Here is a 21532-nt window from a genome sequence, read left to right as displayed (position 1 = left end):
TCTTCTGGTCTTCAGCCCGTCGTCCCACCTGCTCTCCTCCTCCTTCCTCCCTCCCTCGCTCTCTCTCTCTCGCTCTCTCTCCTCTCCCCTCCCTCTCTCAGTCTGCGGTTAGCCTCGCGCTGCTCGAAGCACAGAGCAGGCAACAGACGCGCCCAGACCGAGAGAAACGTGCTGCGGGGGACAGCGGCGCGGCGCGGCCCGGCCCACCTTCCACCGGCTGCCGGGCCGCGCGCGCGACCCGGTGACGAAGCACAGCAAGCGCCGCTGGCGACAGCACCTGCCTGGCGCCCCACTGGGGCTGATGGGAAATACCCCGGCGTGGCAGACGGCCCGACCCTGAGCCGTCTCGGGGGCAGGGGGAGCCAGGCCCAGCTCCCGCAGCTCTTACAGGCCACGCTGAAGAAAACAGGTTGTCTGCAAGGCACCACCCTTTCCTGCCCTGCTCTACACACAGAGAGCGACAGGAGCTAGGAAAGTCCGTGGCAATAAACCACATTCTTCAGTCAAACGCTCATTAAGCCCAGTTTCCATTGGTCTTTTCTTTTGTTACTACTGTTTTTATTGTTTTCTTATGAACACACAAAGGTAAGCAGAAACAACAAAATAAAGCTGCCGATCATCTCAAGACCTCAAGTGTCACCGATAGAAATGAGTGTGAAGTCTGTTCTTTATCGTCTTTGGCATGTTTTCAGAGGGTCTTGTGCTGGGGAGGAAGGAGGGTGAAGAAAAGAAACATAAAATCATCATCGTGAGGTTATGAGATAATCCACCTCTCCCAATAACTCAAAAACCTCCTGCTGGAGTCCTAGCTGAAAGGTTAACGTCATCAATCTCTGAAACGATAACAGTTCCAGTTTTCCTCGGTTAGGGGACCTCTTTGTAACCATTTACGTGTTACAGCTTTCTTGCTTGCTGCCAAGAATACTTTCAGCGAGTATTTCTCTCTTCCCACCACCTCGTCAGGCAGATCACTCAGCTGCAGAACTGAACAAGGCTCTGGCACTTCTGAACACACCTGAACCAAAGACCACGCTTCTTCCCAGAACTGCTCGGTTTCCTAAACCCTGAGAGAGCTGGTTTAATAGAGGTCAGCGGCGGCGTGAAAGCGCGTCAGGATGTGACACTCTCTCTCCCTGTGAGAGCCGCTTCCTGTGTGAGGAGCGCGCTCGCGTGCGCCACGTTCTCGGGCTCCGCTCAGCCGCTCTCGCCGGAAACTGAGCCCCCTGGAGCGCATGCGTGTGCGCACAGAGAACACTGGTCCAGTCTGTGTCATACTGTAACCCTACAGTCCAGAGATCACTGGTCCAGTCTGTGTCATACTTTAACCCTACAGCACAGAGATCACTGGTCCAGTCTGTGTCACACTGTAACCCTACAGTCCAGAGATCACTGGTCCAGTCTGTGTCATATTGTAACCCTACAGTCCAGAGATCACTGGTCCAGTCTGTGTCATATTGTAACCCTACAGTCCAGAGATCACTGGTCCAGTCTGTGTCATATTGTGACCCTATAGTCCAGAGATCACTGGTCTGTCTGTGTCATATTGTAACCCTACAGTCCAGAGATCACTGGTCCAGTGTGTGTCATATTGTAACCCTACAGTCCAGAGATCACTGGTCCAGTCTGTGTCATACTGTAACCCTACACTCCAGAGATCACTGGTCCAGTCTGTGTCATATTGTAACCCTACAGTCCAGAGATCACGGGTCCAGTCTGTGTCATACTGTAACCCTATAGCCCAGAGATTCTTAGACTGGTCCAGTCCAGTTTGTTTCAATATTGTGCACAAGTACAGCTATGAATCCAGTAAAATGCAACCACATAGCACAGTGACTCTACAGTGCCCCAGTACAATGTACAAGGATGGTCTGTTGGTTGTTTGAGTTTACACCAAAATGGCACAGAGCCCTGAACACATTACCCGTATAGTACACTACAGTACTGTAAGGTCTGTACCTCAGAGACCACCCCAGACAAAGCAAAAAGACACAAACATTACACCAGGCTTGCACATCACAGATGCAAGTTCAGATTGTGAAAAGTGCATCCTGATTGTGAACAACAATGATTGACATAAAGTTCTGATATACAGGACTAGTCACAAGAGAAGAAAGAGATGGTGGTGATTCCTCATTTATCAGTTTATTAGTATTTGTTTCATATTGCACAGCATGGTTCAGTTTTTGCCTAGTCCAACTTAAACACAAACCAGATTTTAATAGACTGTGTCCCCCCTCTACAGGCGATATGGTGGAACTGCATTGTAAAGCTACAAAGCACAATGTGCCTTGTGCACAAGTATAAATAAAAAAAGCAGGAATAATAATAAAAAGATTAATTACAAGTTGCACTATATATAGGATTTTTTAACATATGTTTTTGCAGCCAGGTTGCCTGGACAAGAACTGGAGTTCTGACAGAGGGCCTGCCTGTCTCTACCTGTTGGTCTCCACGCCTGATTGTGCCCATCTACAGAGAGGCGGGCAGAGGAAGAAGAGGGGAGTTAGAAACAGAGGAAACAAGAGATATATGAACCGAGACCAGACAGAGTAGAAAACGAGTGAGGACAGTAAATAGTACTGGATAAAGGTGAGAGAGAGAGAGAGACTTGAGGGACGGATGCCCAGGTCGTTGAGTTTTCTAACAGGAAACCCTCACTGACTGGGCAACGATCAGTCCTGCTTTGAGTTGCCTTCTCCCATTGGCTGCTCAGGTTTGTCACTCTCCCCGGGCTCCACCCCCAGGCCTGCCTTTTGCCCCGCCCCAGAGTTCTGATTGGCTGCGCTGGCCTTCTCCTGCTTGTCCTTGCTGTCAATTAAAGCGTGCTCCTGTTTCACCAGCTCCTCCAACTCGGTCTGAGAGAGAGCAGTAAGATGGACAGAGCGAAAGAGAGAGGGGAGACAGGGAGAAAGAGTAATATACTTAGCTCCGAGACTGTAATCCATCAGTCATGCTAACAAAGCTCTTTGAATTTGATTATGAAATGCGGGGGAAAATCTCCATCAGTCTGTCAGTCAGTCTCTCAGCCTGTCTGTGTCAGTCTGTACCTTCCAGCCCAGCAGGTCCGCGAGAGCAAGACAGCCATCATCGCAGGTCCCCAGATACGCCACATCCCTGCGAGTCACACAGAGCGACGACATGGCGGTTAGTGAGAATCACACTGTAGCTGTGAGTGTGGCTGTCTAGCAGCCTGGGTGAAAGTGCAAAGCACATGTAATTAAATTAGCACTGTATGTTAATCATTGCGATTTTTGCTCACAATCAGGATTGACTTTTCACTAACTGAACTCGCATCTATGATGTGCAGGTATGTGTCTTAGAGCATTGTCTGGGGTGGTCTGTGAGGTACAGACAGACCTTACAGTACTGTAGTGTACTATACTGATAATATGTACTGTACTGGCACACCGTCCTGTACTTGTGCAGGGACACAAGTTGCTCAGTGCTGCCCTCTACCAGGCACTGCCTAGGTGTAGATCTGGGGACAAACATGCCTGGCTGTATGTAGCACGGAGGACAGCTGTGCCTGGCTGTATGTAGCACGGAGGACAGCTGTGCCTGGCTGTATGTAGCACGGAGGACAGCTGTGCCTGGCTGTATCACTGAGAACAACATTGCCAGGCTGTGTGTAGCATTATGGATGTCAGGATATGTGCATGCATAGTGTGCCTCTATCTCACCTGTACGCTTTCTCTGAATCAAAGTCCATTCCTCCACCAAAGCCCAGGAAGCCCATCAGAGAGTCTGACTGAGAGAGAAAATGGGTGAGACGGTTTTCACAACTCGTAACTGTGCGTGTCTATCAAGCAGTCTGTCCCTTCCGCCAGTGTGAGTCAGCATGCCTGTGAGTCTGTCCCCTCTGTTCCTGTGAGTCAGCACGTCTGCACGTCTGTCCCCTCTGTTCCTGTGAGTCAGCAGGTCTGCACGTCTGTCCCCTCTGTTCCTGTGAGTCAGCAGGTCTGCACGTCTGTCCCCTCTGTTCCTGTGAGTCAGCAGGTCTGCACGTCTGTCCCCTCTTTCCCTGAGAGTCAGCAGGTCTAAGAGTCTGTTCCCTCTGTTCCTGCGAGTCAGCAGATCTAAGAGTCTGTCCCCTGTGTTACTTGAGTCAGCAGATTTGAGAGTCCATCACCTCTATTGCGTCGGAAGGTCTGTCAGTCTGTCTCACCTGTCCTGTCTTCTCTTTGTTTATCAGAAGCCGTGGGGTTCTTGCAGAGACCCTGTAGACAGAAAGACACGGAGAGAGAGGCTAAAGACGGGCTGAGATAAATGTAGAAAAACATGACTTAATAGACTCAGATCACATTCACACATAGAAAGACAGACTCACTTGCCGACTAGTGAAGCAAATGGCTGGACCTGCAGGGAGGTGCCCATGATGATGAGGAGATCACAGCGAGGGAAATCCTGAGCGACAGGGAGTGAGAGGAAAAGAAGGGCAAGAAATCAGAGGTTAGAGATTTTCAGAACATGTGGGAGCAGAGTCTGTGAATACAAACACCCTGCCTCTGTTCTCACCATCTGCAACGAAGTGAAGAATCGAGCTGGGAGGTTCTCCCCGAAGAACACAATGTCTGGGAACACAGAGGGAGAGAGAGTTTCTGATTGAAACAACTAAAACTCAGAGAGGAGTTACTGACTAAGTTCAGCACAGACAGCCCAATAAAATGGACAGACAGAATGAATCGATATTGAATTTCATGGATAGATGGACAGACAGAATGAATCGACAGGTAGATTACATGGATAGATTGAGAGATTGAATCGACAGACGGAATTAATCGATAGATTACTTAGATAGACGGAGACATTGAATAAATGGATGGACAGACAGTATGAATCGATGGGTAGATTATACGGATAGATGGACGGACACAATGAATCAACAGGTAGATTAAATGGATAGATGGACTGAGAGATGGAATTGATAGCAGGAAAGACATGAGATTAAGAGAGTGACACTCACCAGGCTTCACAAGGCTGCTGCACTTGTCACACTTTGGGATCTCATCAGCAAAGATCTTCTCTGTGAGACAGATAGACACAGAGGCACAGCCAGCTTTAAAAAAATAGCTTTTGGACTTCTTAAACCTGTATTATATGTCCAGCAGTACCTAGTGTGGCTGTATTAATCTCCACATCCTTTTGCTCCTGGCTCTGTCCCACCTGTCTCTCTCCCTCTCCTTGCTCTTTGCCGTCTCTCCTTTTCTCCCTCTTCCCATCTTCCTCCTCGTTCCTCACTGACATCCGTAATCCTTCTCTTCTCTTGTGCCTCCCTGCCTCCCTCCCTCCTGCTAACCTTTCATCCAGTCCAGGGTGTACTCTTTCCGGCAGAGGAAGCTGACACAGTGGGAGGTGTAGAACGTGCCATGGGCTTCAACCAGGTCATCTCCCTGTAGCCCTGCCACCCGCTCCAGTGTATCAATGTTCTGTCAGCCAATCAGAGAGCACAGAGACTCTGTCAGGCCCATTAGTGAGCGCAGATACTCTGTCAGCCAATCAGAGAGCACACGGACTCTATCATCCAATCAAAGCACAGAGATTCTTAGTCTACCAGAGAGCACAGAGAAACTCTCTCAGGCCCTGCAGAGAGCACAGAGAGACTCTGTCAGCCCATGAGAGAGCACAGAAACTCTGTCAGCCAACCAGAGAACACACAGACTCCGTTAGGCCGATTAGAGAGCACGGAGACTCTGTCATCCAATTAGAAAGTACAGAAACTCTGTCAGCCAATCAGAGCAAAGAGAGACTGTCTGATTCAGTTTTTCTCTCACTGACCTGGGAGTAGCAACGCCTCAGCAGCCCCTTGTCCTTCAGCATCCGGATGAAGTAATGACACACTGTGGGCTGGGGAAACAGGTATCACATAAGTGTGTGTTATTACTCAACCAGGAGCCTAAAACACCATCTACACCTACACATGACTACACAATCAACACACACACGATACATGGTTCTCTAACTGAGAAGAGATGAGACGCACTGGGATTTCAATGCAACGAAGCAAAACACAACTGAACAAGATATGTTGGATATTCAACACATACTGTGACATACAGATACACAAGCCTGACAGGCAGCATGTCTCACCTTGAACTGCCCGGGGTACAGCTCTCTGGCCAGGGCAAAGAAAGGCTCTGGGTGTTTCTGAAAGAGAAAGAGCCACGTAATTTCCAGGCAGTCATGCACAAGTGACATGCAGACCCAATCACACACAGACAGACAAGCACAGGGGCACACACAGAGACAGACAGACAAGCACAGGGGCACACAGACAGACAAACAGACAGGCACAGGGGCACACAGACACCCACAGACAGACAGGCACAGGGACACACACACACCCACAGACAGACAGGGAGAGATTCGCTAAGGCAGCGAGGAGGCGAGACTCGGGCAGTGAGACTCATGGCCAGACCTTGAAGTAGTCGATCTGAAAGATGGCCTCAGGGTAGGGCAAGCTGTACTTCTGCAGGTTGGCATACAACCCCGTGTCAGGAGAGCGGAAATCTGGAATGCCAGCCGCTACCAGACAGAGAAAGACAGAAAGCAGGGTGAACACTGCTGAACACTACAGACTGCTGAGCACTCAGATTGCACAGAGGGAGAGAGGAACAGTACTCACACGTCGATATTCCTGCTCCCACCATGCAGATAATGTTTTTACCTGAAGGAGAAAGGCAGGGAGTCACACGTGACACACTGAGTGACACACTGAGCACCTCACTAACACACTGACAAAATGACGCACCACGCAACCAAGCACAGCACTGCAAGAACTAATCCCGTGACACAGACTGGTAGATCTCAGTGGATGAGTAGAGGAACATTTTCCCAATGTTATCCCACAAATGTGTCTGACAGAGCTACAGATCTGTACAGATGTGTGGTTCTCCAGTTGTGAGAGGGGACTCATCGTTACGCATCTTTATAGTTGCCAAGCTCTGCATGCCGACGGTTCTGCAGCTGTTCACTTGCAGGGTTGTGTAGTTGTGTGTTCAGACACAAGTGGGTACGGGGCTACAGTTACAGCCGTGCAGCTGGAGTCATGCAGCTGTGTGTGTGTTTGTGTGTGTGACAACTCACAGTTGCCGCTCTGGATGTATCGGGCCACCCCCTCCAAGCTCAGCTCATCCAGAACCTTCTCCCTAGAACCGGAACCGAGACCCAGAGTCCGCGAAAACAGATTCCTCAGGAACTCCACTGGGAAACAGAGAGGAGGAAGAGAACAGGTGAGTCTGGGAGCAGAGACGCAGAGAGACGCAGAGAGACGCAGAGAGACGCAGAGAGACGCAGAGAGACGCAGAGGGTGTCTGGATGAAAGTGCCCAGTGGAACTGCTGAAACAGGCACCCACATCCCCAGGTCAGGGCTCTGAAGGGGTCAAGGAGCTGCTAACTGGCTGCGAAGGGAACTGTCCGGGTTCCAGTAGGGATCTGTCGCTTAGGAATGAAGGAAGGTGGAAGGGCAAAGCGGAAGGAGCTCCTCTTGTTTCCACTGGACCTTCTGTAGCGTTTCAGCCACCTCTGATTCCTCACTTGACGATCAGCCCACACACACACACGCGTGTGTCACAGAGGAGGGGAGGGGAGCTCAACGATCAGGGGAGGTTCAGGGGAGGTTCGCCTCCCGCTACTCTCTCGAAAGAAGCTGGATTTCAGCTTCAGCCACATGGCTGTAGTGCGTGTCGCAGATTCCCATATCAATCAATCAATCAATCAATCAATCAATCAACACCAATCCTCAGCCTGTGCTCCAGACACGGCACGGACTCAATGTGAAAACGTGTCATCCTTTCTTCCACGGTTTTTACACTGCAAGATAACGGCTCTTCATACAGCACAGACATGCCCAGCTTATTTGAAATGAACACCCGGATTCTGTCTTCCTTTCTTTATTTTCCAGATGGGGAATTTGATTTACAGACACAACACGTTACACCATACACTGAACATGAACCCACTAGCAAATAGGTTTCAATTCCCATAATGGGCACGGAGGTGTTTTTGCACTGCTCACTTCCCTAGGTAGGGCACAAAAGTTCAGACCACAGTCCTGAACTCACATGAACTAACACTGGGAAGTTCCAGATTAAAGCTGATCGGGATCTGGACAGCTAATGCTTCATGTTTAATTCATGTGTGGAGTTACTTTAATTTTGGGCTGATATTAATACCCCGTCCTTTACCAGTACTAAGTGGATGATGGGCTCAGATGGTCAGACCAGCATGATCCCATGGGCTTGCCAATCAGAGCCCAAGCCCCTCCCCCACAGCTGTCACTCACTCTCAGTGTCTCCAGTGGCCCCGCCCTCGTCGCTGCTGTCCCCTGATTGGTCCTCCTGTGGAGAGGAAGTGGCCAGAATGAGCTTTTGATTCCAGATTTTATTTCCACTGTCCCATCTGACAAGCTCATCAGGATACAGACTGTTTTAGGCAGGATGTCAATTTGTCAACCAGTCAGAATGAGAGACAATGACTGTCAAGTGTCAGTCAGTGTCGATCTATAGCATTAAACTAGTGCGTCAGCCTGTGTCAATGTCTCTGCCCCCCCCCCCCCCCCGTGTGTCAGTCTGTCACTGTGCTCTTCAGCCACAGCCATTCCTCACCTCAGGCTCTGCGATTGTGGCCTCCTCGTCCTTTTTGTCAGGAGCTGGGAAACAATACATGAGCATTGCTGTGTAAGAGTCTGATATCCTCCCTGTGCGCCACTGCGTCCTAGTACAGAGCAGCCCTTGTACTCGCAGACGTTTATGGATTCCACTGAGGTTATTACCGAAAAAAAAAAACTTCACATTCTTTGATTGTAAAAACGAATCGCACGCAGTCACGAAAGCCATAACTACAGTAATCAGCACGCTGAATCAGCGAGGTGCGCACGAACAGCTGTATTGTTTTCGCTGCGAGACTCGGGAATCTCTGCCGTCGACAGTGTTTAGGATAAGGAGCTGTGTATTGGACCCCCTCCCACAACCCCCTGTCCGGCCGTTCCGCCTTTTCGAGATGGACACCCCGGTAATCTGACCGGCGCGGCTGCGACCCACCTCAACAACCCCAATTCGGAGCCATTCGTGCGGATGCCCCTCTGGGAAACACCGAGGCTTCACCAGTGAACAAGGCCCACGGGTGCTGGGGAATGTTTACCTGGTGGGTCAGACATTTATCCGTCTCGCCCCTCTCTCCGTCAGTTCGTCGCGGAATTTTACTGCAGTTTATTGATGTTGCCTTGAATTGATTTCACCCGTCCCTCTTCTGTACTAGACACACAGCGCCCCACCTCCAGAAGATTGTTATTGTCCGTTTCCTTTACCGTCCGTCTTGCTTTCGGTACCACCCCCAAATCCGTCCGGGTGAAACAACAGTTCCTATTCCTCTGCTTCTCTTCAGAAAACCGAAGGGAATTAACATTTGCAAAGTATTAATATTGAGTAATGTTAAATATTATCACGTTTTAATCCAAATCACGTTTACCCTGTTTAACAAAAGCAAATTTCCCCCATTTCCTCCCACCAAAAAAAAGTAAGGATATTTGTCTGGTTTTGTCCAGTGAAGTTCCCCACAGTGTGAATGTGAAATTTTAGCATCAGGTTCATCAAGATATCCAGACCTAGGTAGGACTACAAAGAACGCTGGTGTGTCTGTGCTTGATGTTGAGTCAAGACTGTTCATTTTAATAAGGTATGAAATCCACTAATCTTGCTAGCAGATTAAAGATGAAAACAGGTGAACACACTGAAATCTAAACAGATAATTTCAAATGTCATTACATGTGTGTCCTTGAACCACAAACTATTGAAATGTCTTACCCCAAAACACATGAAAATAATAGAATTTATTCTGGGCTTTAAAACACTTCTCCACCTATGCAATAAGAGGTGTTACTTATGAGAAATAATTTTTAAAAACCTTGTTAAACTATTGGCCTTCGAGTATCAGGGACTGTCGTGCCATCATCTGTTTCATAATTGTTTAAGCCTCACAGGATCGGCTTAGCCATGTGTGGAAGTGTCTGCACACAGAAAAGGCAGTAGGCGTGCATGTGATGTCAGACCTCTACACCAGAACACTGGTACAGTCGTCTAATTCTGCACACAGAGACACAGCCCCTAGTGATGTAAACACCCTCCCTGTGAGGAATCCTGGTTTCCTGCTGTCATCCAGTGCAATGACTGCCACTCCAGCACAATGTCTGGGATACCTTGTTAGCCAGAAGAAGTAGGTTACCTCGGTCCAGAGTTTCTGGCTCGACTGTCTGTCTGCCCTGAACAACCTCACAACGTAGATCGTCCCTCCTTTCAATCCCTCATTCCATGACTCTCTTCAGTCTCCTTCAAGTCCGTTTGCTTCAGGCTCTCTCTCTCTCCCAGCGGATTACTGGATTAAATCACTCTGTTAATCACATTTCACAGATCTGCTTCCTTCTCTTCCCTTCTCTTGATTGGTCAGTGCCCAGGTGTCTGGTCGTCCAACACAGAGAACCATCCTTCTTTAACACACACCCCCTGCCTCAACTCTCCTGTGATGTCACAAAAATAGTGCTGTAAATCTCTTCTGCAGTCTCCTGTCTTTATAGCCGAGAGACAAGTTTCAGAGAGGGAACAAGGCCACAAGAATGTGAAATCTGTGATGGTGCCTTAAAACATAATAGGAAATCTTTAGTTCTGTTTGTACCTGCATGTGATTCAATCTAGGGACATATGTGACATTGTGACACAGCCCAGACTGGACCTGTGATCTCTAGAGTATGGTTTACAATATGACACAGACTGGACCAGTGATCTCTGGATCACAAATGGAGAAGAGACTGCATACAAGGAGGCTGAAACCCTGGCAGCATGGTGCCAGGACAACAACCTGTCTCTCTGAACACCTGCAAGACTAAGGAGTTGACCTTGGACTACGGAAAACATCAGAGAGCAGACCACACTCCCATTTACATCAACAGGTCTGCAGTGGAGAGGGTCAGCAGTTTAAAGGTCCTAGGTGTTAACATCACAGAGGACTTAACCTGGTCTCACCACACCGACATCGTGGTCAAATCAGCACGGCAGCGCCTGTTCTTTCTTTTCTCTTTAGGCTAAAGAAGTTTGGCATGCTGTCACATATCCAAGCCAACTTCTACAGGTGCACTGCTGAGAGCATCCTTACTGGCTGCATCACTGCTGGTATGGGAGCTGCTCCGCCCGGGATCACAGAGTACTGCAGAGGGTGGTGAAGTCACCACAGCTCATCACCGGCTGCGTGCTACCGGACATCAAGGATATCTACTCTGTTAGATGCCTCAAGAAAGCCAGGTCTATACTCAAGGACCCCAGTCACCCAAACCACAGTCTGTTTTCCCTACTACCGTCTGGAAAACGATACTGAAGCCTACAAAGACCAGCAGATTTCAAAACCGCTTTTTCCCTAGAGCAATAAGACTGCTGGACAGCCAGCCACAGCAGACACCAGCAATTACCCAAACGACCACTGACAGCCAGTCCACTGTGAGGTTTTTGCTTCCCTGCGTTTTTTTATTATTGCGTAATCTTGTAAATTGTTACTGTATAATTGATTGTATTCTTGTAACCTTCTATCAAATTTGGTCCCATCTCTCCTTGGCGGGCTTGCGGAAAATGCATTTCACTGTCGACAACCACCGCTGTGTGCTGTATTGTTGTGCATTGATAAATAAACCTTGATTGATTGATTGGACTATAGGCTTAGAATATGGCACAGTGCAGCTCTGGACCAGTTATCTCTGTAGCACAAAATACAGAGGCCTGGGTTAAATTATTATATTTATTACATATACAAGGATTGTAATAAATTAGGATTCTTTGTTAGTTTTAGCACTTACATGGGAGTTTGAAAAACTGGTGCAAATTTAGCACCAGAACAAAATGCTCTAAAGGCATAATGCGGAGTTTAAGGTGGGAATTGTATCAAGCAATGCAGTTTCACAAATGTTGGCAACGTTGATTCAATACACTGTCAAAAAGAATAAAATCTTTACATAAAATACACAAGGAAAGACAGGGGTGAACTGGACTTGACTTGAGCGTTCAGTACCAGTGCCATGTCAGAGTAAAGTACTAACAACAGCCCAGCCCCCGTGGGCTACAGAGCAGTGCCCTCTTGGTCCTGGACAGGCTTATCCCTGCCGTCTCCCTCCGGCTGCTCCTGGGGGTCTGATGCAGAGTTTAACAGCACCTCCCTGCTGGCCAGGCGCTGCAGCACAAGATCAGCTGTGCGTGTCAGACCGTGCTGGAGACAGGGATGGAAAAGGTTGAGGAAGGAAGAGAGAGAACAGGTGTTACACATGAAGCGTCTGCAGTGTTCTTAAGTGATCTAAACCGAACTGCTCAGTGCTAGGCAGCTGTGTATAATGCTGTATAATTTTGTACCTACAATGCCCTATCCCCTTCAGTGTGCATAGGTTTAGCTCTGCATTAGCACATTGTTTGCCTTTGGAGTTGAGCGCTGTGCAGTTGTGTGCCTGCAGTGCGTGGATTCCCTTCAGTATCTACAATATGTGGCTAGCGGTATGCAAGACACCAGTCAGGCAGCTCTATCTGTGTGGCTATGGGCAGTCTTGTGTAATTTTGTAGCCATGTGCAGCGTGTTGCAGGGGTGTACCTGCAATGTGTGCAGCCCCTTCAGTGTCAGTATGGCCAGCTCTCTCAGTCCATCTCCAGTCAGGTCCAGGTAGCTAAGTGAAAGCAGGGGACTCTGGAAGCTCCGCCTCCATACTAGCTGGAACCGCCCCTCAGTCCCCAGGCCCCTCCCCCTCTCAGGGAGGATGTATTTATAGCAGAGCAGCTCCTGAGAGATGGCAGAGTGAGACAGTCACTCCCTGTGAACAGAACTCTCACACATGCACACTGGACAGACATCCCTCTGATACCCTGCTTCCCTGCAACACCTCTCAGTGAAAACGCAATCTTGACAGTAACACACACACAGCCATTTTCCCCACAGTGAATCTGGACAACTGGCAGAGCTTCCTGATGCTGGGTGTAAACTTCTCCCCGCTGTACTTAACCGCACACGGGCAGCCTCGACTCGAACAGGTCAGAGGCTGTGCAAAGGCAGGAAGGAGGTCACATGCATGTTCGAGTGTGGAGAGGGCTTGGGGTTTCTGATCGGGCTTCCTGAGGACCTGTGCAAGATGAATGCAAACTGCTCCGTTGACACAGTGTTCAGCAAGGAAGGGTTCTTACAATGTGCAAAGTTCTGGACGTATGTCTTTATGGAGTCTGCATGTTCTGCAGCGGGTGTGTGTTTGATTGCTCGAGGAACTCAGAGTTGCACACGCCTCCCACAGGCTGGCTCGGCTAGACTGGCCTTTGCAACAGTGCGGCTGCCCTCCAGCTGTGTGCTCTCAGTCCCGCCTCGTGGCCCAGGATCAGGACAGGCTCTGGCCTGCCGTGTCCTCAGGGGGGGCGAGAGGCTCTCTGACAACAGATGGCTGTGTGTCACAGCAACTGCTGCACCGCGCGTTGCAAAGTGCCTGTTTGCAACTAACGCTGCTCCACTGCGTGGCTGTTCCATTACTTGAGTGTTCAGTTATAATTCCAACACAACGGTACTTGTGTTTGCCATCACGCGCTGGGCTTGAGGCGCAGTGTCCATGTGTCTGTGTGGCAGCCTTTGACACTCACACTTGTTCTCACACACACACTCTCATACAAGCACAGACTCGCTCTCACACTCTTGCATTCACTCTCACTCTCATTCACATGCTCTCACACAAGCACAAACTCACACACTCTCTCTCACACTCACATGCTCTCACACAAGCACAAACTCACACACTCGCTCTCACACTCACATGCTCTCACACAAGCACAAACTCACACACTCGCTCTCACACTCACATGCTCTCACACAAGCACAAACTCACACACTCGCTCTCACACTCACATGCTCTCACACTCACATGCTCTCACACAAGCACAAATTCCCATGCTCGCTCTCACAAGCGCGCACGCTCTCTCACACGCACGCTTGCTTAACACACGCGCTCACACGTTTAACACATGCGCTGCTCTCACACACGCGCACGCTCTCACCCTCTCACCTGTCCATAGGTCCCCAGCAGCATCTCCGCCTCACCATCAAAATCAACATCCGTGACGAGAGCACAGAGCACAGCGTCAAACTGCTCGCTGTCCGGCAGGGGGGCTGGATCGCTCAGACCGCGGAGCAGCACATCTCTGCTGAAATAGCACACTGACCAGGCACTGATCTGTACAACACAGCACAGCGCACTGACCAGACACTGATCTGTACAACACAGCACAGCGCACTGACCAGACACTGTAACACTCTAACTATCCAGAAGAACACATTTCAATCAAGATAAAACGATAACCAATCACAAGTTGGTTATTGACTAACTGATGAATACCACATTTCCAGATCCTCACCACAGGTGTGGTAATGACTTACAATAGCAAAGGTTTAATACTGTGCACACTGTTTACCTGAGACCTACTGACCTGGGGGGACTGACAGGACAGCACTCACCTGTACACCACGGCCATCTCAATGGTACTGGTCACCAGCAGACTGTAGTTACCACTGTCTGCTTCTGAAATGCACATCCATTGTAAGAGGCATCAGAGCAGAGCAGAGCAGACACACTGCCACAAGGAGAGACAGCCAGGATGGCAGAGCAAAGGCACAATACAAACCAAAGCTACAAGGTAAGGTCAAACGTACATCACGCACTCTTAATGTAAGGATTTAAAACACAACTTTAACAGTAGTGTTACTTATGGTTTTCCTAACCCTAGCAGTGAGGCAAGTCCCCTCTTAACACAATCTTTAGCATCACCCACAAACTCAGCTCTATGATAGAAAATACTACTAAAATCCATATATGAAATATTATACTAACATACACTGACGCTAAAAAGAGACACTTTGAGAGCTGACAGATACAGCTATAAGATACATACATGGCTGTTAGAGAGACCTTCACCCCATCAGTACTGAAAAACATACCCCTGTCACTGTCCCTCTCTGAGCCTAGTCCAGTCAGACTCGGGAAGAGCAGCACAGTGGAGATCGGGCTGTCGTGCTGGATCCGCCAGCTCTGGAGAACTTCTGGACCACAAAACAACAAGGGCACACAAAGGTCAGCACACTGCTCTGACACTGGAGTGGCTACTGTTCAAACAGGCACACTTGAAGACATTGCTTTACTGTGTTATTTGTGTAGTTGGGTTTATTGTAATTGTATGGCTGTAGCTAGGTAGTATTTTAGTACCAGTGTATTTGTACTATAGTAGGTGTAATGATAGTAATATTTGTGTTTTGTGGCTGTTAGTACAGCTGATAGTTGTATCAGTGTGACTTATGTTAGTGTAACTGTGCTAGTAACTGTGCTGTAATTAGTGGTACTGTAGGTGTAGGTTTGTACCTGTCTTAGAGTTAATGTGTTGATGTAGCTGTGTTGGTGTTTTTGTGTGGGAGTGTCATTGTGTGAGTGTCGCTGCGTTGGTGTCACTGTGTGCGAGTGTTATTGTGTGAGTGTAGCTGCGTTGGCGTCACTGTGTGCGAGTGTAATTGTGTGAGTGTAGCTGCGTTGGTGTCATTGTGTGCGAGTGTAATTGTGTGAGTGTAGCTGTGTTGGCATCACTGTGTGCGAGTGTTATTGTGTGAGTATAGCTGCGTTGGTGTATTTTGTGTGCGAGTGTAATTGTGTGAGTGTAGCTGCGTTGGTGTCATTGTGTGCGAGTGTAATTGTGTGAGTGTAGCTGTGTTGGCGTCACTGTGTGCGAGTGTTATTGTGTGAGTGTAGCTGTGTTGGCGTCACTGTGTGCGAGTGTTATTGTGTGAGTGTAGCTGTGTTGGCGTCACTGTGTGCGAGTGTTATTGTGTGAGTGTAGCTGCATTGGTGTATTTTGTGTGCGAGTGTAATTGTGTGAGTATAGCTGCGTTGGTGTCATTGTGTGCGAGTGTAATTGTGTGAGTGTAGCTGCGTTGGTGTCACTGTGTGCGAGTGTTATTGTGTGAGTGTAGCTGTGTTGGCGTCACTGTGTGCGAGTGTTATTGTGTGAGTGTAGCTGCATTGGTGTATTTTGTGTGCGAGTGTAATTGTGTGAGTGTAGCTGCGTTGGTGTCATTGTGTGCGAGTGTAATTGTGTGAGTGCAGCTGCGTTGGTGTCATTGTGTGTGAGTGTAATTGTGTGAGTGTAGCTGCGTTGGCGTCACTGTGTGCGAGTGTAATTGTGTGAGTGTAGCTGCGTTGGCGTCACTGTGTGCGAGTGTAATTGTGTGAGTGCAGCTGCGTTGGCGTCACTGTGTGCGAGTGTAATTGTGTGAGTGCAGCTGCGTTGGTGTCACTGTGTACGAGTGTAATTGTGTGAGTGTAGCTGCGTTGGCGTCACTGTGTGCGAGTGTAATTGTGTGAGTGCAGCTGCGTTGGTGTCATTGTGTGTGAGTGTAATTGTGTGAGTGTAGCTGCGTTGGCGTCACTGTGTGCGAGTGTAATTGTGTGAGTGTAGCTGCGTTGGCGTCACTGTGTGCGAGTGTAATTGTGTGAGTGTAGCTGCTTTGGTGTCATTGTGTGCGAGTGTAATTGTGTGAGTGTAGCTGCGTTGGTGTCATTGTGTGTGAGTGTAATTGTGTGAGTGCAGCTGCGTTGGCGTCACTGTGTGCGAGTGTTATTGTGTGAGTGTAGCTGCGTTGGCGTCACTGTGTGCGAGTGTAATTGTGCGAGTGTAGCTGTGTTGGTGTCACTGTGTGCGAGTGGAGTTGTGTGAGTATAGCTGCGTTGGTGTCACTGTGTGCGAGTGGAGTTGCCGAGTTGTGCAGCAGGAGACTCACCAATCCGGCACTGGTCCACCAGCGCCACGCCCACACAGCCATTCTGGCAGCCGAAGGCCGAGAGGCGCAGAGAGCCCCCGACATTGACCACATCCATCCACAGCACGCTGAGGGCGAGAACGTGGATCAGAAGAGCAGAGTGCCGCCCTGCAGGCCGAGCTCACCAGACCCTGGGCAAGGCTGGGCTCACACACTCAGCAGTACAGGGATGGGAGGAGTGTTAGTGGACCAGCTGGTGGCGCTCTTCCCAAACCAGTGCCCAGCCTGGTGACCAGGGACACAGAGCTATAAGAGGCACCATCCTTCAGATGAGATAATAACCTGAGGTCCCGACTCGCTAAATCAAAGATCCACTGGCACAGTTTCTAAGAAGTCAGACCTGGTGTCTTGGTTCAAGTCCACTCTGGGATACAGCCTGACCTCCCTGAGTTCAGCAGGTGAAGTGATTCCTCTCTCCTCTCTGTTCCCCCTTTGCTGCAGGGCTGCAGGTAAATAACAGCTGCCCCGTGTCACCCAGGTGTGGCTGCACTGCAGTGGTGGGTGAAGTAGGTCCCCTCCTATATAGGAGCACTCAGGGATCCGATTCAATTCATTACTATTGTAATTGGTAATGAATATAAGTGTAATTAGTATTAGTATTGAATAATTAATTAAATGTGTAATGTAACAGCATCCTGAGAAGCTCTTACACAGTGAGGCAATTGGAGACAGACCCTTTATACCTCGCCTGCACACCATTACCAAATCAAATACATACACAATACACAGACACAGACACACACGACAGTCACACACAATACACAGACAAGGACACATACACACAATAAACAGACACACATGCACACAGACATGCACAATACACAGACACACGCACACAGGCACACACACATGAATACACATACTGACTTGCTGGGCAGCTCCTGTAGCTCAGGGAACAGTCGTTCCACTGGCTGCTCCTCAAACTGGTGCAGAGACACATTCTGTGTAGAAAGACAGAAAGGACAGCTGTCACTCAGCTACCAGCTGCATTACTAAATCACACGAACTCCAGTCCTGTTGTACAAGAGGTGCACTATTCCTGCTCCAGAGGGGCAGTGTAATTCTCATTCTTTCTGAGAAGGTGACATGGATAGGGATCAAGTGCTACTGATGCTTGTGATCTACTATTGTAGATCACTATCAGTGTGGGGTGAGTGTACCAGTGCAACAGTGTCAGTGTGGGGTGAGTGTAGCAGTGCTTCAGAATCAGTGTGTGGTGAGTGCACCAGTGTCAGTGTGGGGTGAGTGTACCAGTGCAACAGTGTCAGTGTGTGGTGAGTGCACCAGTGCACCAGTGTCAGTGTGTGGTGAGTGTAGCAGTACTTCAGAATCAGTGTGGGGTGAGTGCACCAGTGCACCAGTGTCAGTGTGTGGTGAGTGTAGCAGTACTTCAGAATCAGTGTGGGGCGAGTGCGGCAGTGCAACAGTGTCTGTCAGTGTGTGGTGAGTGCGGCAGTGCAACAGTGTCAGTGTGTGGTGAGTGTAGCAGTACTTCAGAATCAGTGAGAGATCAGTGCACCAGTGTCTGTCAGTGTGGGGTGAGTGCGGCAGTGCAACAGTGTCTGTCAGTGTGGGGCGAGTGTGGCAGTGCAACAGTGTCAGTGTGGGGCGAGTGCACCAGTGTACCAGTACTTTAGTGTTGGTGTGGGATGAGTGTATCTACAATGAGATGTCAGCAGGTCACAAGGCAGCAGTGCGAGATCAGTCCGCTCACCTCCTTGTACAGATGGATTCTCTGATCATGCCCACTGAGCAGAAACACTGTCTCGCTGTCGCTGCCTGAGCACTGCACTCTGAGAAGCAGAGGGCGGGGGAAAGGGGAACGTCTTGTTAGTACAAGACACCTTTCTCATACAGACTAACAACAGAGAGGCTCACATCACCCTCCGTCTCCTTTCCTCTCTCTCCTTCTTTTTTCCTCCTCCTGATCTTCTTTCTTTTCCCTCCCTCTCCTCTTTTACTTCCCTCCCTCCTTCTCCCTATTCACTGCCCTCCTTCGTTCTCTCCTCCTGCGGTCTTTCAGTACTCACTCGGAGTGGTACAGCTGAAAGGGTGTGAACTGCAGCTCCAGGTTCAGACAGCTCTCTGTGGGGAGGACAGAGAGACATCTGTGTCACACAGACATCACCAGCACATGGGACAGGCAGGCTAGCAGACAGACACAACACTAACATACAGAAAAAGAGAAGGCTCTAGCATGTGCAGTGTGAGAGGTGTCAGACTCACGTGCAATGGACTCCAGGTTGAACTCTGACCCTGGCTCATAGTCACAGTAGATGTTTAGGAAAGGACTGGCCTTATCCCCAGAGTCCTGCCAGAGGCACAAAAGAAGAGGAAGAAGAGTCAGAGAGAGATCAAGTTTATCAGACAGATACTAACTGCACAACAGCAATGTTCCAGGGGAGAGAGTGAGAGGGAAAGAGAGGGAGGGAGATAAGGAGAGCACAGAGAGAAGGGCAGAAGAAGAGAGGAAGGAGAGGAGCAGGGAGAGAGCGTGAGAGGGGGTGGGAGGGTTCTGACCTTGATAAAGGTAATACCCACGACCAGCCCTCTCTTGGGCGGAGACCTCAGGAAGGAGTCAATTGAGACAATCTCTGCATCCACTGGACAAAAAGACAGTACAGTGTTACATTATTACTTACACAATATACTGCATGAACTTCTCTAGGCATCAGATTTTGACATGTTCCTCAAACCAAAAAGTATGATTGGGAAACAATCAAGACCAGTGATCAAAGCCCATGGAAGAGAATGACATCCAATAATGCTTGGTTACAACTTTTGATCGGACCGACTCAGTTTTAGAATACAATTAACGCTCTGTGCAGCGCGCCATCCAGGCCCCAGAGAGTTTCTGAAAAAATAAAAATAAAAACTCTCCCTGGGCACTCAACTGAGCATTCCCGCGACCTACAGATGCAGCCATTCAAAATGCACGGTACAACTCCGTACCGCGTGAGATTACCCACAATTCACCGTGTTGTACCACGGTACGTGATTGGCTGGCCAAAATGACCAACAGGGGCACTTGTGGTGCATTGGTTGTTAGTGAAACGATTAAATCACTTAATATCTTTATTGTGCATGTTTTAATCCACTTAGTATTGAATATTTATATGGAATTTTACAACTAAAGGGAAATTTTAGTAGCTGAGCATAAAAATAATAGGAGCATAACGCGTCTGAAGGTCATAAACAATATTAATTTAGGAACATAAACATATTATGTAAACTGTATATGGCTGGTATTGGTAGTTTAAACAAAAAATCCACACCAGTATTCCACTTTCTTCCTAAACATTTTAAGCAAAGTCTTTCATTCGCTTACATACTGTGGTTATTTTGGAAAAGTGTTTACGTGCTCCTTCTGACTATATTAAGTTTATATATTTCGTAAAAAGTTAAAATGTTTTAAACATTTCTGAGAATACTTAAACTCGTATCGCAGTAAAAAAACACGTACATTTTAGAATTTGATAAATACAGAATATAATATGGAATCGCGTATCTAAAGAAATTAATAATGATATAATTATATTCATATACTGTAGCTCAAATGATCACAGTAGTACACTTTTTTTGGAAACTATCACACAGTAACACTGTAACACACTGTATTTCAGCATCACACACTGTAACTCACTATCACACAGTGTCTCTCAGTATCACACACTAACACTGTCACACACTGTCTCCCAGTATCACACACTGTAATTCAGTATCACACACTGTCTCCCAGTATCACACACTAACGCTGTCACACACTGTCTCCCAGTATCACACACTGTCTCTCAATATCACACACTAACACTGCCACACACTGTTATTCAGCATCACACACTAACACTCTCACACAATGTATCACAGCTACACACCATAGCGCAGCATCACACACTTAAAAGTCTGCAAGGTTTACTGAACTGGTGCACTAATACACTCGCCACACATTGGCACTGAAGCACTGTAGCGCAGACCTTAAAAGTACAATCAACAGAGCCACACGTTGTCCGCCAGCACCGCTGACAGACAGGCTTACCCGGTATATAGGTGAACTGCACTTCCTTGGCAACGGGACGGATTTTCTGTCGGAGGTCCTGATACTTGAAACAGACTACTTTGCCTTTAAGAGTGGCGGCAAGCAGCTCTTGCTCGCCGGCGCGGCACAGCCCGTAGATGTTACTTTGAGAAGAAAACCGACTGAAACTGTCTTCCGCGAAGGGGCAGGTGCCCTCCACCTCCGCCTGCATTGCCCAGTGCACTGCACACAGCCACCCCGAACGCGTACACGGGCGGTCGCCCCACAATGGTGCGAGGACGAGCAGCCGCCGTGCTCAGGAAAGGCCGCAGTCTGGACTACTGAAGGCCTCAAAACAAAGGGGAGGGGCCTGCACGGAGGCGGGCCAATCGCTGGGAACTTCCGGAGTATTGACTAATCGGACGTGCACAGGCGCGTCTTTAAAGAGCCTATTGACGCTACAGTACTATTTTAGAAGCAGCGTGGAATAACCATCTGAAAGCCGATTTTAAATCACGCGGTTTCATTGGGGCGCTCAAAGACCACTTTCACTGGGAGAAGTCTTAAGAAACCCAGTGTAAATCGCAAATATCCGTTTTACCAACATGGTACAGTTACAGTAACTTAATTCAGCAGCGTTTATTACACCAAAGGAACATCAGCGC

General features: G+C 48.7%; 2 protein-coding genes across 6 annotated transcripts; both read right to left on the bottom strand.

Moving 5' to 3' along the window:
* Positions 1-2122: 2122 nt before the first annotated feature.
* Positions 2123-9339, bottom strand: sirt2 (sirtuin 2 (silent mating type information regulation 2, homolog) 2 (S. cerevisiae)). 3 transcript variants are annotated; one of them, XM_088910181.1, is made up of 16 exons: positions 9140-9339; positions 8605-8648; positions 8283-8337; positions 7084-7200; positions 6623-6664; positions 6416-6522; positions 6088-6144; positions 5776-5844; positions 5297-5426; positions 4964-5023; positions 4516-4571; positions 4328-4404; positions 4166-4217; positions 3681-3748; positions 3048-3114; positions 2123-2855 (listed from the first exon to the last, which is right to left on the bottom strand). In XM_088910181.1, exons 1-16 carry the CDS (start codon positions 9153-9155, stop codon positions 2673-2675), a joined length of 1200 nt encoding a protein of 399 aa, XP_088766307.1. In that variant the 5' UTR covers positions 9156-9339; the 3' UTR covers positions 2123-2672. The 3 variants fall into 3 exon arrangements, with proteins under 3 accessions (XP_088766307.1, XP_088766310.1, XP_088766309.1); XM_088910184.1 differs by lacking the exon at positions 8605-8648; XM_088910183.1 differs by lacking the exons at positions 8283-8337; positions 8605-8648 and having other exon boundaries at positions 9140-9297.
* A 2423-nt stretch (positions 9340-11762) lies between these two features.
* On the bottom strand, positions 11763-21227 carry kptn (kaptin (actin binding protein)). 3 transcript variants are annotated; one of them, XM_088911417.1, is made up of 12 exons: positions 20889-21227; positions 19373-19455; positions 19079-19163; positions 18883-18937; positions 18567-18645; positions 17720-17793; positions 16814-16920; positions 14987-15088; positions 14507-14570; positions 14058-14193; positions 12614-12799; positions 11763-12241 (listed from the first exon to the last, which is right to left on the bottom strand). In XM_088911417.1, exons 1-12 carry the CDS (start codon positions 21097-21099, stop codon positions 12095-12097), a joined length of 1329 nt encoding a protein of 442 aa, XP_088767543.1. In that variant the 5' UTR covers positions 21100-21227; the 3' UTR covers positions 11763-12094. The 3 variants fall into 3 exon arrangements, with proteins under 3 accessions (XP_088767543.1, XP_088767542.1, XP_088767545.1); XM_088911416.1 differs by having other exon boundaries at positions 14058-14247; positions 20889-21218; XM_088911419.1 differs by lacking the exon at positions 18567-18645 and having other exon boundaries at positions 14058-14247; positions 17716-17793; positions 20889-21218.
* Positions 21228-21532: the final 305 nt, after the last annotated feature.

Source organism: Atractosteus spatula, chromosome 3 (genome assembly GCF_055471065.1).
Source record: "Atractosteus spatula isolate fAtrSpa1 chromosome 3, fAtrSpa1.hap1, whole genome shotgun sequence".
NCBI lineage: Eukaryota > Metazoa > Chordata > Actinopteri > Semionotiformes > Lepisosteidae > Atractosteus > Atractosteus spatula.
The sequence above is the reverse complement of the archived record's forward strand: the minus strand, read 5'-3'. Positions and strand labels throughout refer to the sequence as shown.

Bases quoted from the DNA above. Each gene is read 5' to 3' on its own strand.
- kptn (XM_088911416.1), bottom strand. From the start codon at position 21,099: ATGCAGGCGGAGGTGGAGGGCACCTGCCCCTTCGCGGAAGACAGTTTC. The intron at 16,921-17,719 runs GTCAGTATGTGT...TCTCGCCCTCAG, and splicing joins CTACAGGAGCTGCCCAGCAA to CGTGCTGTGGATGGATGTGG. The intron at 12,800-14,057 runs GTGAGAGGGTGA...GCCATCTCTCAG, and splicing joins TGCTGGGGACCTATGGACAG to GAGCTGCTCTGCTATAAATA.
- sirt2 (XM_088910181.1), bottom strand. The intron at 7,201-8,282 runs GTGAGTGACAGC...TCTGTTTCCCAG, and splicing joins GGCCACTGGAGACACTGAGA to TGGAGTTCCTGAGGAATCTG. The intron at 3,115-3,680 runs GTGAGATAGAGG...TGTGACTCGCAG, and splicing joins GATTCAGAGAAAGCGTACAG to GGATGTGGCGTATCTGGGGA.